This window comes from Anas platyrhynchos, chromosome 2, assembly GCF_047663525.1.
Source record: "Anas platyrhynchos isolate ZD024472 breed Pekin duck chromosome 2, IASCAAS_PekinDuck_T2T, whole genome shotgun sequence".
In the NCBI taxonomy this organism is placed as follows: domain Eukaryota; kingdom Metazoa; phylum Chordata; class Aves; order Anseriformes; family Anatidae; genus Anas; species Anas platyrhynchos.
The window spans coordinates 103,811,524-103,830,229 of record NC_092588.1 but is presented as its reverse complement, the minus strand read 5'-3'; the positions used below and the strand labels follow the sequence as shown (position 1 = coordinate 103,830,229).

The 18,706-nt window shown below is 36.1% G+C and overlaps 1 protein-coding gene across 1 annotated transcript in view; it reads right to left on the bottom strand.

Moving 5' to 3' along the window:
- Positions 1-18,706, bottom strand: part of CNTNAP2 (contactin associated protein 2) — a 1,145,390-nt gene that overhangs the window by 615,013 nt on the left and 511,671 nt on the right. The window contains exon 5 of the mRNA XM_027451306.3: positions 675-878. Within this exon, the coding sequence (XP_027307107.1) occupies positions 675-878 (204 nt within the window). The remainder of the gene's footprint in view (positions 1-674; positions 879-18,706) is intronic.

The window sequence follows — 18,706 nt, the reverse complement described above, 5'->3', positions numbered from 1 at the left end:
AACAAGAAACAAACAAATGACAACAACAACAAAAAAAAAAACACTTCTCTTTGCCTATCTTCAAGATATACTTCTTTCTAGGAAGGGTCACGGAGCCTCAACCTCACATAGCTTCCCAGGCTTTTTTTTTTTTTTTTTTTTTGGTTAAGATTGCTGATCCTTATTCCTCTACAATTAAAGGCATCACCCTTCTCTCATACTGACACTTGATTACTTACAAATGAGGCCATGACAGTCTCCATTCTTGGAGACATTCAAAAGATTACTGGACATGTTCCTGGTTCTAGGCAACCCTGCTTGAGCAGGGGGGTTGGACAAGATGACCTCCAGAAGTTCCTTCCAACCCTAACTATTTTGTGATTCTGTGAAGAAGACCGAACTATAGCAGAGGTCAAATATAATTCCGTCAATACTCTTTTCTTTGTGAAAAATTTCTAATAACAATATGTTGTTGATTTTTTTTAATGAGTTTATTTTCATGTTATCTCACACAAAGTAAATGGGGAGGCATAGAACAGGAAAAATAAAAATAAATAAATAAATAAAAGGAATGAAGAAAGTTTTCAACAAATGTTCTGATTAAATAATGTGGCCTGCCATATTACTGAGGAAAAAAAGGAGGTAAATTCTGTGGAGAATTAAAAAGTGCAGAAAACTAGACAATCAAAATATACCTAAATTTAAATTTAGAACAAGTTTGGCTTTCTTGAGTTCCAAGGTGATATAGTCTCCTTGCTGTCCTTCTCCATGGAAGATTACACCTTCACTTTCAGAGGTTTTAAATTTCAGAGAGATGACATCCTTCAGTGTTTTCATTTTCTTGTTCCTGAATCTGTATGGTAACACTACATGGCCATCAAAATTGATAACATCAGCCCCTAAAAGACAAAAACAAATAACATTGTTGATTAGTGATTATACATTCCTTTAGCAACTGGAAAAAGAGCCATGCTGTATGTGGACTGTACTTGAACAGAATAAAAAGCTGTGCAAGTACAGGATGCTTTGCAAATGCATTTCTTCTTGACCATAACTTAATACTATCGAAAGTAGGAACCAGGAAGAGCATAAATTTAATTCATTGGATGTTATAAAGCAGAGTTTATGGGAAAAAACTACCACTTTACTGAACTTATCTTAGCTTCTCTTAATATAGTTGCTTGCCTACACATTTTCCCAATTATAGTTGAAAATGAGAAACAAATTACTGGGTTGTTATTACTAATTCATGTTATACCTCTTAAACATCCAATATATGTATCTGAGAGGACTGTGAGCAGTAAGATATGAATCTAAAGAAATTGCTTAGGAGTTTTAAGAGATACCTCAATCTTTATTTAAACCATAGACATAAACTTTGTCTAATTCAGTAATTTCCAAGTAATTTCTGAAATATTATTTTATATTGTGATTCAGAGAAGTGTCTTAAGAAGTAGTTACATCTATTCCTAACCATCTGAGAATGTAGTGACTAACAAAATGATCTGCTGAGTCAATTTTTACTAATGTTGAGTCATCAGTTACTACAAAAGGACTTCTTATGTATAGCAACCGTATAGATTGCTTTTTCACATTCTGTAATTTCTAGAAACACTTTTCACAGTGATATAAGAGCTCTTTGATTCTCAAAGAAACGCATTCAATCAAGCTTCATGATGTTTAGCATTTATTTTGTACTGAAAAGTATGTAGAAACATAACCAATATTTCATAAATGATTTCTTTCTCATTGTTCTGTCACGAAATTCACATCCCATCTTGTATTCATTAACTAAAACACACTCAATTGAGACTGAGGCTTGCAGTCATATTGATTAAATGCCTATTCATACATCCTCACATCATTAAGCATAGCAAGTTTTCAAATATAAAGACCAACACATTATGTTTTTATCCTTTGGGATTTTTCCCACAAATCACTAATATAATAAATAGTTCAATACTACTTACAGAACATTTGTTTTTCTGAAACAATGTTCCTGTGCATTACAATGAAGTATGTAATACCTGTTTCTGGTTGATATTGTCATTTGACCTTCGTAGATCTTAATAAATCTATACGCATAATCATAACACGTAATATGGTCATAGTCCTCAGCTGATATGAACTATTGACCCTCTGGGGACTATGAAAATTGAAGAACTGAAGATCTGAGTTACCTTGTAAAAATTCTGTTTACAGTTCTTAAGTTTGATATAGGGGAAGCATGGTGTCTATTGGTCCACCTAATATGTACTGAACAGTCTACAACCATCTAACGTGAACCTAGCCCAAATTTCCCTTAAACATACAAAGATGTCTGATGAAACAATAAACTCTGACCCGCGTTATGTCAACTGAATGGGGAAGAAATTTTCTTCAGTAAATATAACACGAGCATTCCAAACTAACTGCAGCATCCCATAGGTATTAGTATATCATATATATCTGAAGTATATCAGAAATGTATATTAGAAACACACATTTTCTTTATAAAACACACCTTGCCATATACACTCTGATAAAAAATACTCATTAAGCTCCAAGTTCAATTAAAACTTTGAGTCTGATCTAATACCTTTGAATGACAAATTCCAGGACAGTGAATCAACTGAAAATTAAATATCAGAATGGCACGCTATGATTTTAGTGCAAGAAATCCATTAAAAAATTATCAGCATGTAAGAAGAACACATTTAGTCAGGCATAGATGAAAGTGCTGCTCTCAGAAATGAAGGCACTCCATTTCTTATTCTGAGCGTGTATTCAGAAGCAACAGTATGTGAGCTCAGAGGTGGGGTTATCTTGTATACTGTCATTACTCAAGAAAATAAATACTTCTGGAGTTTATTTTGTAGAAACAAAGAAATTTGTTAGAAAAATACTGTAAAAGAGATTATATAAGCCCTCTTATTTTTGCTTGAAGAAAAATCCAATAAACATTTCTTGAGATTTTTGTCGGTATTAAGAAATTTTAGAAAAGCATGAAAACTGTTTACAGAAAAAAAAAATCTACATGAAGTTTATATTTTTAATCACACTGTAATTACCAAATTCATGTTTCTATGTAAAGCAAATCTTCTACATAGATTATACTCTTTCAAACTGGCATAAAACTGCCATGAAAAAATGGTACAAATTAAAGAAATTGATGGATATTATAGCTTAAGCAGCTGTCATAACAAATACACATCATAAAAAATATAGTTCCACATACAAAATCATATATCCTTTTCCTTTAATATTTGTCAGATTTACTTGTTGCTGTTTATAGGATCTCCTATATGGGGTATATCACCTTACCCCTAAGGCCAGCTGGTTCCTCTTTCTAACATCTGCAAAAATTACCATAACTATCAAGCATGCAACCAAGATCTAATCAGGACATTGATTTCTGTGGGTTTATGGATTCCCAACATGTTAGCCCTGAAAAGGCAAGTATCGCTTTTGTACGTAGATCACTCTTGCCAACATGCAGACATGTTTTTCTCATTATTCATTGAAGCAAACTCATAACCCACAGTTACAAAGTTGAGTAAAAGTAACATATTTTTTTTCAAAACCTGGCCCTGAATTATTATGTTTAGAAAATCATTCAATTATAAAAAAAAAAACAGCAGTAATATTTGATTAAGCAGCTTTCTTTTATGCATAGCTATGCTGGCAGTATGCACACAGGCCTGCATGATAATTCAATCACCTAAAGATTACATAGCAATTATGTTTAAGAGTTATCATATGTAGAACTGTGGTAATGACTTGTGTTCCTTCTATGATGACACTCAGCTACTTAATATCATGGTAATTACCGTGATGAGAAATGGTACTTAAGACAGTAAACCATATAATTCATATAATTGCAGTGTAAATATATAATTTTTCTCATCCTTAGCCACTGAACTAACCTGCATTCGTAGGAAAGAGACCTAAGCCATTGCATACTGTATATTCACATAAATTCAGGGAAGTCTGATTGTTCTCAGAGGCTACTGTTGCAATGGACTATACATATACATATATATATGTATATATCACAAGAGAAAGCATGAGTTGAGGAAAGAGGGAGAGGGAGAAAGGGAAACAAAAATATGGTTAGAGGGGAAAAAAATTGACATTATTAAAAAACATATAAAAATTTAAATAGGAAATACAAGCCTGATTACTTCCAGTCTGACTTCTCCACTCTTGTATTTCCAGACAGCCTGAACGATGCTGTTGACATCTTAAAAATACAACACTACTTTTAGCTGTCCAAGAAGATGTGTTAGGCCTTATTCCAGTATATTTCTGAGATGGCACAATTAACGCAGCTTCATTAGTTAATGACATCACCACGTTCAGTTTTCATCTAAAGAATAATCAAGTCAGAAAACCTTTAAAACATTGTTAGGACCCCATTCACAAATTTAAAAGGAGAAATCAACAGTCATGGGTTGTGCGGCAGACACAGGTAGCCCTGTGTAGGCACTTTTGCCCTCTTCTTTTGGACACTTGCAGAATTTGGTAAGTTTTGGTAAGGGAACCAAATCTGTAAAAAGAGATTAGAGTTCCAAAAATAATTAATTAATTAATTAAAAATCACTTCTAATCAGACTCAGGCTCCAGTACTTCTCTATTTCCTCTGTTTCTGGTGAGAAAAATATAACTGTATCTTCAATGTCAGCATCTCAAAAACACAGAAGTGCTTATTCTTAAAGACTCAACAGTGATTTCAGCACAGCCACTTAGCCTGATAAAGGTACTGCCTGGAATTACTAAAAAATCCCTGCTATCAGGGGGTATCAGTAAAATGGCATTGGTCAGAACAGTACTTTCCAGAGAGATGCTTACCATGCAGAAAATAAACTCAACAATATTCATGGAAAATTTAACATGTACTCATATTTTAAAATTGCTGATGATCTCTAAATGATCTACTCTACACAGTACATGCAATATAATCTCTGGGATTGAAAATAGAAAGGTTCTGTACTACTGATTCCCAGCATAGGTGAATTTTTTTTTCACTTTTTTCATCTCCATTATCTCTTCTCCATTATCGCTATTTCATCTGCTTTAATTTTCTTTTTAGATTAAATATTTTTAGGGAAAAGATCTTTGCTTTTTTTACTGTATGATGTGAGATTTATGCCTGCTCTGTGCACTAACACATATACTAATACTGTACTAATACAAAATATTGACTAGGCACTAAGCATCTATCCTTTGAAAACATCAGAGATTCATCAAAGCATCTCTGGCTGGGCCACAGTATTCCTCACACATGGTTTCAATTGTTGTCACTCTTAATCATGGGTACTAAAATATCATTGCGACAAATAAAAGCATATAAAAAGTACATTATGTCCATATTTTAACAGCAAAAATTGAGGCTTTCCTATTCTAAAGCAAGGGGTAAGGCTCAAAATCATAAGAAAAAAAACTCTTTGTTGCAACCCATGACAACGTGCCTATAGAGAAATTACTTCAGAAGATCCTAATCTATTTTTTTCAGGAGTCTCAAGTACTGTCAACATGACAGCATGTTAAATTTGCCACTGGAGTTTTTGCAGTTTGAATCTCAGTACTACTAAGTTAGCTGATCTCTTGTTAGAAATACATTACTACATCTCATTGCACCAGTAAAAATGAAGAAGCTCTGTCCCAGCACATCAGTCAAAAGAGTCTCCTTTCTATGCTCTCTCGCAATGGAGTAGAGAGCCAAAGGTAATGTGTTTGAACATTGCCTTCAGGCACTACAGTCTGGCTGTAAGGACATGGGCAACTCACTGGTTTGAAATCTGCTGCAGTAAAACTGACAATGCCTTTACTAAGTTTTTCAAAAGGCAATACATCTGCCACAAGGGGGGCAAACTGCTAAACCTAATACAGATACAGATATATTTTGTATATACAATAGCACATACTTCTTCATATTCTAGAAACATAAGGCGAAGAAAAATCAATTTTAAAGTTTCTGTTGCCTGATTAGCTTCCAGTGTACTGAATCGTAATCCTGTTGTATTTGTCAAATAATTCAACCCTAAGTGCTTGAAAAAGAAAAAAAAAAAAACACATTTACTATGGGGTTTTGATTATTTTTCTTAGTTTATTATTTATGATTTTTTCTTTACAGTAGATAAAATGTATACATGTAATTGACATGGCAAAGTACCAAAGAATACTTGTCAAGGTCTATTTTAAACTCAATTCATAGGTAAAATGCACAAATTTCATTCTTACATTTTATCTTATAAAATATATATTATGTTATAAAATGAAAAATACCTGCCAGGAACTTTCAAAATAAATCTGTGAAGAACTGTTCCCTAAGGTGGTGAGAATATTGTGACAAGTTCTGAGTGCAATATCTGCTGAAGATAGGCCAGCAGCTCTCTGCACTTTTCTAGGTCTTTCTGAATGTTGAAACACAGGCAAGTATTTCCTTTTATTATTTCCTATTTTTTCCTTATTTCACTGTTGTTATTATTCTGATATACTAACAACACCTGCACTTCATTAGATCTCGTGCAAATCTGTCTTTAAATGTGTGGTTATTTGTCTTGGATAATATGAAGAAAATGCAAAAAAAATGGAATTAAAAAGCAGTGGAAGAAAAATAAAAAAGGAAACAATATATAAAGAAATGTCAATCTATTGACCATGGCTATAAACCCCTCACCCTTTTCTTTTCTGTAGGTGTGGTGGTTTTACTCAGGTGGACGGCTGAGCTCCACCACAACCGCTCTCTCACTCCCCTTCCTCAAAGAGGAACAGGGAGAAAATACAATGAAAAGGGTTCAAGGGTTGAGATAAGGACAAGGAGATCACACAGTAATTATTGTGACGGGCAAAACAGACTCAGCATAGGGAGATAGTAAGATTTACTGCTTACTACTAACAAGCTAGAGAAGTGAGGAAAAAAAGGAAAGAAACCAAAAGCACCTTCCCCCCCCGATCCACCCTCTTCCACCTCCTCCCCCCGAGCGGCGCAGGGGAACAGGGGAATGGGGGTCATGTTCAGTCTGTAGCGCTTCTTCTCCGCCCCTCCTTCTCAGTCACTCTCGTCCCCTGTGGTGTGGAGTCTCTCCCACGGAATGCAGTCCTTGATGAACTGATCCGGCATGGGCTGCCCACAGGCAGCAGCTCTTCCAGAACTGCTCCAGATATGGGTCCGTACCACGGGGTCCATCCCTCTGGAGAAAACTGCTCCAACCTGGCTCCCCCACGGCCAGCAGCTCCTGCCAGGTCACCTGCAGTCTGCTCTCCATGGGCTACAGGCCCGGCCCGGAATTTCCTCTAGCAGGGGTCTTCCACAGGCGGCAGCCTCCATCAGTGCAGGTTCACCTGCTCCACCGTGGTCTCCTCCACAGGCTGCAGTGTGGAACCCTGCTCCACTGTGGTACTCCATGGGCTGCAGGGGGACATCCTGCTTCACCATGGTCCTCACCACAGGCCTCAGGGGACTTCTGCTCTGGCACCTGGAGCACCTCTCCCCCTCCTTCTTCACTGACCTTGGCGCCTGCAAGGCTGTTCCTCACTCCTCTCATTCCCTCAGCTGTTGTGTGTGGTGCAGCATTTTTTTTCCCTGTCTATCATATGGTCTCACAGAGGCGCAAACAACATCACATAGAGCTCAGCTCTGGTCAGCAGCGGGGCCCTTACCAAATGTGTGATAGCTTCTAGACCCTTCTCAGAGAAGCCACCCCTATGGCCCCCTGCTATCAGAACCTTGCCACGTAAACCCACTACAGTAGGATAGATTCTTCTTCTAATTTGTGTAGTTATTCAGCTGCATTGCTATACAATCTAACAGTTACTTAAGACAGTCATTTTGTGATGAGTGTACGTAACAGTGCAGTGCTCTGCTGTATTACACCTAACTTCTGCATTGTATCATGTAAGATAAAAGCAGCTTCTTCTATGAAAATTTGGAGGTCTGTCAAGGCATTATTTACAAAATACACAGAAGAAAGAACTAAGATATTTGAAGGAAAGCAAGACTTCTAAACTGAGACTAAGCTTCCAAATATGCCATGAAGTTACTGTCTTAAGGGTCTGTATAAGTAGGATGATTTTTCATGCACTTAACACTATGGCTGATGATCTTTATTATCCAGATCTAACGCAACACGAGACTCTCAAATAGATTTTATTTCGTTAATTCTTCAGCTTTTCAAAGATAATTTTATTTAAAAACCAAATGGGAAAGCGTTATGCTTATATTATGTTTGATAAATGAGGCAATAAACATGATTATACTATACTTTGCAATTCGGCTTTAATCTACACCTAGCTTTTGCACCCTAACCACAGCAATATACAAATTAGACCATGCGGAATTGCTCTGTGGTCCTATAACACTAGTTATATAGTGTTATAGTTATGTTTGACTAGTTATGTAACTGCTAGTACTACTAGCAGTGCCAGAGAAAACTGAGGTAAAACTGCAATTCAATATGATCGCCAGCCAGACAAAAACTATTGTTTTCATAACCTACTCCGACTCCAGAAAGTCAATTATGGTGCATGGTATGAGTTGCAGTGTGTAACTAAGGGAGTTAGGAAACTTCTATGGCAACGTGTTTCTTATCCAAATTCCAGCTATTTAATTTACTGAACAACTAGTTTTTTTTTTTTGTTTTTGTTTTTGTTTTTTCCAACCAGAAAATCTCTAAAGTTACATGTATGTTGTATTGACAATTAATAAAAATAAATAAATAAATAACAGAAGTATTTTGTTCTGAAAATGTAATGTGAAATATTGTTGGTGCATGCTTTCTTCTCTTTAAAATAACTTTATTCAAATTGTTAAATTACAGAAAAAAAAAAATCAAAGGCTGTGCTGAAGGCCTGTTAAATCCTAAACATGAAACCCTGGATATTTTCAACTAACTTTGAGCTACAAGTAGATGCAAGTTAAAACACACAGTCTTCATTTCCTTGAAGTTACACTAGCATGAACATCATCTGTATTCATAAGTGACAGTTCCTATTAGTTCATAAAATCATTTAATTTTGCTAAAACCTCCTTCAGTTTTTCTGGCTGTAGCAATCATGTTTCAGTTAATAATTTTCCAAATCAGAGTACAATAGCATTTATTGAATGGACAAAACAGAAGCAGTTTGTTATGTGAGTTTTTACACTTTAAAAAGTTTTTGTTATCTACATCATTACAAGGATTATATATGATTATAAAAGTTAAATTTTAAGGATCTTACAACCATGCACTAGAAGCTGCAAAATATTATTTATGTTTTATTATTCTCTAACTATGGTGCTGTTAAATTAATTTGGTAAAACTATATGTATATTATAAAGAAATCCAACATTTTGGTATTTTATCATGTTGATTTACAATTTTACCTTCCTTGAAACTGTAAATATATTTCATTCTGCCCTTAATTGTGAAACTGGTCATCTGATGTTGGTTCTCAATGGGAACATTAAAGTGTATAATTACACTCTGATAGCAGGTACAGTAGAGAACTTAATTTACTTGAAAATAGCTAGACCCTACTAATGTTTTTACTGTTTATTAAAAAAGTAAATCACAAGAGCTTCAGGTCAATAAAAAAGGACAACACTGACTCTCACACAATAAATGGCCAGAACAGATCTCAATCCATATTAAACTGCTGAACTCACTCATTACTTAATGAAAAACAAACAACCAAACAAAACAACAGAAGCAGTGAACAAAGGATTTGTACCATGTCATCAAACATTCTATTTACTCAGTGAATAAATGGGCTATGAAATGGAAAAGACAGTCTATTAAAACATTAAATATAGTCATGACTAGATGGAGCCCTTGTTTAAAACAGGAAGATGCACAGTTGAGCTACAAATACTGATTTGGAATTTATCTTTTTGAGCCAATGCTACCTAATTTAATTATCTGATGTTATACGTGTACTTTACAAGTACTTTACCTTTCCATACATGTACTTTAATGTCTTGATGCTCTAAGAGTACTCATTATTCAAGACTAAATTCTTTTTTCTGATTCACATTCTATATCCTTTATTCACATAATCATTCTTAAATGCATGCAGTTTATTTCTTCCTACCATGGAGCTCATATTTAAATTGAACATTCAAAAGGAGTTGCATACACACTGATTAAGGAATGTGCAGCAGAGACAGTTTAAAGCTGCTATACTTAACTAAATCTCAAAGTAAAAATCTTGCTGTCATTATTTGACCCTAAAAAGCAAGGAGAGCAAGACTGAGTCTGAGTCTGACACATTTATTCTGGTGAGTACCCTCACTATTGTCTAAGACACACAAATAAGTATCATTAAAGGCCACCTTTAATGCACGTATAATCTTCAGTTTCATCATTGTGTTTCCAAATTATTCAGATACAAATACCGTGTCTCACAGCACAGCACCATAAAAGAAAACCACTGGAACTTGTTAGGCAAAAATATTAAGGTTAGTAATTCAACTGTTTTCTCCTCCCTTTGCCTAACATCCAGCATATCTGAGATCATGCATTTCTCTACTATACTTTTACTCAATGTCATCTTAATTTGTGTGCATGTGTAAGAAATGGTATCAGCCTCTAACTTGCAAGTCATAAATTTTAAGCCTCAATTTCTTTCTTGCATCAATCAAGTGGTGAACTTGATGGCTACCTAATTAAGTATTTTTCCTATTCCTTTGTATGTATTCCAGTCCATATATTTAAGCAAACAAATAAACAAACAAACAACACATTTAAGATGCTTATGAGCTCGAGTCTAGACTTTTTCAGATGATTTGATTTAGTTCTTCTCTGCCTCAGTGAGAGTATAATCATTTACTCTAACACGGTGTGCTATTTTAATAGATCATATAGTTGTCAATTTTAAGTGAACAATGGCTTTATTTAAATAACACTCAGTAAAAAATGTAAGGATCTGCTACTACATTGGTATGACTCTCTACTCTGTTTATAACCCACAGAAGGAAAATCCCCAAATGAGTCAATATGCAGTAAGATGAAATACTCAACTTTCATTACGACAAGCATTTATTTAGAGTGAGGTAATTATTTCCCTGGGAGGAAAAACTACATTGTTTTGGAAGTGCTCTCCATAGCAGGTAGTACAGGAGGTAAAAGCATGTACTCACAGAATCATTAAGGTTGGAAAGGATCTCTGGAAATCATCTAGTCTAATCCACTTGCTCAAAGCCAGGCTGAAGTGAGGTATGCTTTACTCCAACCTATTTGCACATCACATTCTATTAGAAGAACTGAATTTAAGTGGGCTTTCACTTTTTTTCCTAACCTGAGACAAGAAAACAGGACATTTGTTTTTACCAGCAAACGATTTTCCTTGTGTTTATCAGGCTGCACTTTCAAAGGTCAGTGATATATTGTGTCCCCTGCCTCCCTGAGGTGACCTATCCATAACTTCTAACATGGTTCACAATTTAAGATTTGCTGCTGTTGCACAGTTTAAGACCGTCACATTCCATACTCGACAGAACAGTCCTAAAGATCCTTTCTTTACTGTGAGGGTGCTTATAGTGTCTCAACTGCGCTGACTGGCTTTTCCTCCCCTATACCATGCATTTCAAGCTTCTTTGCACAGTCAGCACCATCAGTCCAGTCTCCTCAGTTCTGGTTTGCTTTCCATCTCTAAAAGCTGAAGGAAGACAGATAGATGAGAGTTTCTTTTCAGTAAAAGTATAAGGAACTCCCTCACATTGCATTATTAAGAAGGATTAACATGCAGCAAGTACAATACTTACAGTCACAGAGATTGAAATACACGTATATTGCTTTTGCAATTACAATTCTTCATCCATTGCCATTTTATTTCATTTGGCCTATTATGGTAAATTTCATTCAAGTTTTTAATCTCTGAAGTACAGACAGTAGAATCCAAACCTATTGCTCTGTTTCCTCAAACATTTTTTGATTGCCTGTCTCAAAAGTTACAGTGCTACAATAAAAAGTTACAATGGCTCCCTGCCTGTAAGGAGCAGGAAACAGTCCTGTATGATCTGAAGACCAAACAGGCAGACAGTTTTACATACAAAGAATTATTTTAGAAGACAGCAGTCTTCCTTGCATTCCCAGATCTTTAAGTTAAGCAGTGTCCTCAGCAGCCTCAGCCCAAGGACTAAAGAAAGCACCCTCGGTGTATCAAAGCAGCACACACACAGCTCTCTGACCACTTGGCGTCAACTCCTCTAGCTTGGAGGAAAAAAAATAATAAGAAGTGTTGAGAGATCATGTTCAGCTCTCTTGGCCTGGAGAAGGAACCAGGGAGGGAGCACTGGGGACGGCCCTCTAACAGCCTGGATGCCCTGCCCAGGACCAGTAGAGGTGTTGGGGAGCTTTGTGCTGCCTCTCGACAGGGACAGGCCACTAGGCATGGGGGCAGTGGGGTCTATCACCAGGACTGTAGGCGCAGCCAGGCTCCCCATGCTCAGCACCTCCAGCGGGGCTCTGAACTGATCTCTCAAGGCCACTGAGTCACCGCTGGACTCTGAATGCCAGCCTGGGTTTATGGTAAAACCTCTACCGCTGCTCAGCTCCATGTGAGTAAACTTGACTAAGATTCAGCACAGTTCAAGACAGAAAATGTCTTGACTGATGTTAAAAGACACACTTAAAGGTTGGGGAAATACAAGTTAAATCTCTTGCTCAGTAATGGAGTCAGATTAATTTAGGGAAGGCAATATCAAAGTATAGTATGAATATAAGTCCAAGAAAATAAGGTCTCCAAGATCCATTAGATTTTTATTTTATTTATTTATTTATTTATTTTTTAATGAACCTGGAGGCTTCGTAAGAATATATTTATAGTTTTTCTTTTAGATCAGAGCATTTTGCCTGAATTAGCATTATTGAAAGCAGCCATATATTTGCAAATGATTTGATAGAATACTTTCTTTCTGTCTTCAAATTATGCAAGATTTTTTTCAGATAATGAAAATACTGAAGTTCCTGTTTCAATTGTTATTTCCCAAAACCCGCTAAAGACTTTATTTGCTTCCTAAAACTAATTCAACCATCTCTGTGAGATAGCTACTTTCACTTTACCAAATATTTGTCTTGACACAATGGGTGAAATTTCACAACCACTACTTACGGTATAAACTACTACCTTTAATAAGCAAAGGGACAATAACATTCAAGATTGTCCAAGTAGGTAAGAAATGCATATACATGTGTATAAACAACTTCACATTCAAAAGATGCTGCTATTCAAACAAAGCAATGAATGCCACACATGAATAAAAGAGGAAGAGGCTTTTTAAAATCCAGGCGTGTAGAAAACTAACTTCTCTTGCAAAGAATTGCCACGCTTCCTTCTTTGAAATTGCTGTTCCTTTGTGTTGGAACAAGGCTGTCAGAGAAATTGTTCATAGAGATTTGTGTGGGATGCATACAGTGTTAGAACATTTTTATTTATTTATTTATTTTTACCTTTTATCCAGTCACCATTGCTTAGAATAGATCCAATAAGTAATGCATGTAACAGACAAGTTTCTCTTAGTTTACTGCACTGAAATATAACCTGAATTAATATGTATGCAGTGCAACAGCCATACAGAACTAAAACACATGTACTAGATTTGGTTTGTAAAGGAAAATTATTTCCTTTGGGGTTTAAGAAATGATTGTCAGATGAACATACAGCATGGGAGACTTTATCTAAATGGGAAAATTCGTAATAATGCTATTCTTGCCCATTATGTCTTTTCCTAGCAGTGAGACAAGATCCAAACTAAGGCTGCAAGTACGGATGCGTAAGTTTTTGTGAACTCTTTTGGTCTGTGTGGCATCATCCACACAGCATCAATCAAGCATCAATAAACTGCATTTCAGAGTGTATTGTCTGGGTACTTTAATGTATGAGTCTTTGTTAAATGAAAAGCACATGGAGGGTACAAACCTGCCAATTCATGTTAGAATAGAACTGAATAACTCACCTACATTTGCTGACCTACAAAGATCAGCAAATCCAACTTCCTGATCACTTCAGAGCTAACCAAAATGGTAGAGCATATTAAAGAGGGCATTGTCCAAATGTACACTGACAGGCATGGTGCATCAGCCACCTCTCTAGGAAGCCTGTTTCAGTGTTTGACCACCTTCATGGTAAAGAAGTTTTTCCTAATGTCTAGTCTGAACTTCCCCTGCACAGCCTTGTGCCTTTCCGCTCATCCTGTCATTGGTTACCAGAGGGAAGAGACAAGCACCTCCCTCTCCACTTCCCCTCCTCTGCAAGGTGTATAGAACAATGAAGTTCCTCTCAGCCTTCTTTTCTCTGGACTAGGCAACCAAAGTGTCCTCAGCCTCCTCACAGGACATGCCTTCCAGCCCTTTTACATGCTGCGCTGCCCTCCTCTGGATGCTTTCATGTACCCTAATATCCTTTTTATATTGTGGAGCCCAGAACTGCACACAATACTCAAGCTGAGGCTGCACCAGCACTAAAGATAGAGGGAGAATCACCTCTTTTGACCACCTGGCTCTATGCACCCCAAAATAAGGTTAGCCCTCTTGGGTGCCAAAGCACACCGTTGGCTTGCATCGAGTCTACTGTTGGCCAATACACCCAAATCCTTTTCTGCAGGGCTGCTCTACAGCCACGTCTCCCAGTCTTTATCTGTGCCCAGCATTACTCCACTGCAGGTGCAAATCTCAGGATTTTCCCTTTTGAGTTTCATGCCATTGATAACTGCCCAGTGCTCCCTTTTATCTAGATCCCTCTGCAAGGACTCTCATCCTTCCAAGGAGTTAACAGTGCCACCCAGTGCCTCCTATCATCAGCAAACTTGCGAAGGACTTGCTAAGGATTCCACTCCTGCAACCAGACCACTGATAAAAATGTAGAACAGAACTGGCCCTAGAACCAAGGCCTGAACTGTGCCTCGAACTGAGTCAACTGCTAGTCACCAGCCAGATGTATCCCTTTGAGATCTGCTGTTGAGCCAGTTCATCACCTAGCATAGTGTGAACCTGTTTATCTCACAGTTGGACAATTTCTCCAGAAGGATGCTCTGAGGGATGGTATCCAAGGCCTTGCTAAAATCCTGAAAGGTTATATCCACTTCCTTCTCTTCATCATAGAAGACCAAATGACTAAGGCAGGACTCTCCCTTGATGAACCCTTGTTGATTATGCCTGATAGAAGCTTTGCTCTTTAACCGCCTTTCAGTACCCCCTAGGATAATCACCACAACTGTTCTAGGTACTGAGGTTAAACTAACAGTTTAGTTTAGTTTGTGCGTGAAATAGCTCTTTCTATAGCTAGTGACATTGTTCATTTTGTCCACCAATTTTTCACTATTGGAAGCATCACTGAAGCAGCAGGAAAACATCTTATGTCAGTTTCCTGAATCCTGACTTTCTTAAACTCTACCAGAAAATTATTTTTTAATGACTAGACAGATACCACTGATGGATATTAGGCTTCCATATATGTAATTAAGACAATTCACTAACCCTATTCCATGCATTAATACTCCTTTTTTTTTTTTCCGCTTGCAATATTCTAGTCTTAAAAACATCATCGATCACTGAAATGAGATAATTTATTAGATTTTTTCCAAACTTTTAATTTTATTTATGGTTTATGACCCATTAATATCTTGGGGAGAGGGATTCATCAAAAAAGTAGTAATTGCTAACTGAAAATGTAAGACTTACAAGGCAGTATTGTATAGACAAGAATTGCAGAAAATATTTAATTGCATAGCAAGTGAAATTGAATCAGTACTTATCCATAATTAAAAATAAGGTGAGAAAATAGCCTTAACTCAGTAAAAAATCTGCTCTACTTTAAGTAGTAAAATCCATACTGTTTTCCTTTACAAGGACAAAAACCTACTTGCTCGTAAGAGTAATCTGCAGAGGTGTTATTATATAATCTGCATCTTTTATTTAACTTTCATTTCCAAGTCAAGAAAGAAAATAAACAATACCAGCAAATGATATAAATTATACTCATGAACAATGAAGATTGCATGTGCAATGATGTCATCTCAGTGTCTGTCTCTCTCTATGTCTAAATTTACATCTGAGGATATCTGCCATAATTCAGGTCTGACATTTTTTCTTTAGGAAAATAGCTCTGTGTAACTGGAATGAAAATGCATAGAATGGTGCATGTTACCACTCAAAGTAACTTTAATAGAAATCTCTATTCAAAATAAGTTTATTTTTTTAAAAGATGTTTTGTTCCGATTTATATTGGCTTTCGGTAATACAGCATAGGTCTATATATAGGTAAGAGAAAGAAATATATTGTCTAAACATTTTCAGGTGTTTTAAAATATACCAATTTACACATCAGCCTCATACAGCTTCCCTTCTCTGTTGGAAAACTAATGGCACTTACTTCTCTAGGAATGACAAACTTCTCTAGGAACAATAAACTTAGCTCTGCAGTCCAGAAATCCAGTCTTGATATAGACTATAATATGCCACACATCTGATTAGAGTCTTGAATTTGAGGTTTATTGAAGAAAAATGAAATTAACTGTAGAAAAGCAGAAAAAAGTGATGTGGAATAGTTCCTTTTCTTATGAAAACAGCTATGTTTATTCTAAAGAAAATGGTTAGTCTTAGTATATAAAACTCTAATTTCCCTTTTTGTCAGTATTGAGCATTACTCATTTTTCATAAATCACATGTATTTTCCTTCTGATAATCCTCCTTTGCATATAAAAAAAAAAAAAAGAAAAGGTGAAGCTGCAGACTCATATTTGATTACTAAAATGTTTTATTCTGGGGAGAAATTTATGTGCATTTAACTATTTAATTTACAGAACAAGTATAGATTTATGAATTTCTATCTCAAATATCAACAGGCAAAATCCTGCTCAGTGTCTGATAGCTCTAACAAAGATGCGACTTTTTCTTTAACAGATTTATTTTCTGATAACTCTTTGTCTAACAGATGGTGAGAGAGAAAAATAGGGGAAGGAAGGGAAAAAGGGAGCAAGACAGGAATATAACTAAAGAAAATGGATAAAATGAAAGAAAAAAGATTTATATATACATGTATATATGTATGTATATGCATTTTGAATAAAATTCTATAACAAGGAAAAACTAATAGTCTTTTCATGATGATAAAATCAAGGTACTTAATATCTTAAAGGTATATAAATCCTGCTTAGTTTTTCAAACAACAAATGCAAGTCCATTTGTTTCATGTTGAGGATTTTATATAAAATGATATCTGAATTAAAAGCTATACATTTCTTTTTACTAATTGAAAGTGTTGGGAGAAGATTTGGAATCTTTTCTGTTTTAGAAGCTGTGTGATGCAAAATATGAAATGAATTCATAGACTGTAATAATATATTCACAGAATCACAGAATCACAGAATTTCTAGGTTGGAAGAGACCTCAAGATCATCGAGTCCAACCTCTGACCTAACACTAACAGTCCCCACTAAACCATATCCCTAAGCTCTACGTCTAAATGTCTTTTAAAGACTTCCAGGGATGGTGACTCCACCACTTCCCTGGGCAGCCTGTTCCAGTGTCTAACAACCCTTTCGGTAAAGTAGTTCTTCCTAAGATCCAACCTAAAACTCCCCTGGCGCAACTTAAGCCCATTCCCCCTCGTCCTGTCACCAGGCACGTGGGAGAACAGACCAACCCCCACCTCACTACAGCCTCCTTTAAGGTACCTGTAGAGAGCAATAAGGTCACCCCTGAGCCTCCTTTTCTCCAGGCTGAACAAGCCCAGCTCCCTCAGCTGCTCCTTGTAGGACTTGTTCTCCAGGCCCCTCACCAGCTTTGTCGCCCTTCTCTGGACCCGCTCAAGCACCTCGATGTCCTTCTTGTAGTGAGGGGCCCAAAACTGAACACAGTACTCGAGGTGCGGCCTCACCAGAGCCGCATTATATGAGATAGTTTGGTATAATATCTCTATTACATAGTTTGATATAATATCTCCATTATATGAGATAGTTTGGTATCTCATAAATAACTTACTTTCTTCACAGCAGCCCATATGGTACTATGTTTTGAATTTTTGACTAAAACATTGTCAATAACACACCAGTGTTTTGCGAATTGATGAGCAGTATTGCACAGTTTCAAGACTTTCTCATTTTCCCACTGTGCACTATTACCTCTTTTCCCCTCAAAAAAAAAAAAAAAAGAAAAAAAAAAGAAAAAAAGAGCAGTTTGAAAATCAATCTCCAGGTTGCAAGGAAACTGTTTAATCTGAAATCATGGGGAAATGAACCAAAAGTTCATGTCGCTCAGCCTGACATATACCAAACTACTGTTGGGACACAGGAGTAATACTGCTTCAAAGAGCTCAAAATACATAGTTAAAAAGCAAATCTTTATTCGCTTCAAAAAATAGGAAAATGCCACACTACTGAAATATATGGGTTTGTAGGAGCTATTCTGTGAACTTTATGCTAAAACAATAGAATACCTCTCCTTTCGCCTTTCACCTTTGGAAAAAAAATCTTTAGCTATACCGAAAATTATAAAATTATAAGGCCTGAGACTCCCAGTACCTCCTGTCTTTAAATTCTTAATATTTTTTCCAAAGAAAACAATTTTTTTCACTTCCTAAATTTTCTAGTTAAGTTATATAAAATTTAATTTAATTGTCCATAAAGCTATTAATCTATTGTTTAACTTCTTATATTTAAGAATTAAATTTTCAATTAATTTTTAAAGAATTAAGAATTTTATTTTTCACTACCAAAGCTACTTTAGCTGTAGCAGTATCAGTATTGCTTTGAATGTTAGCCTAGATT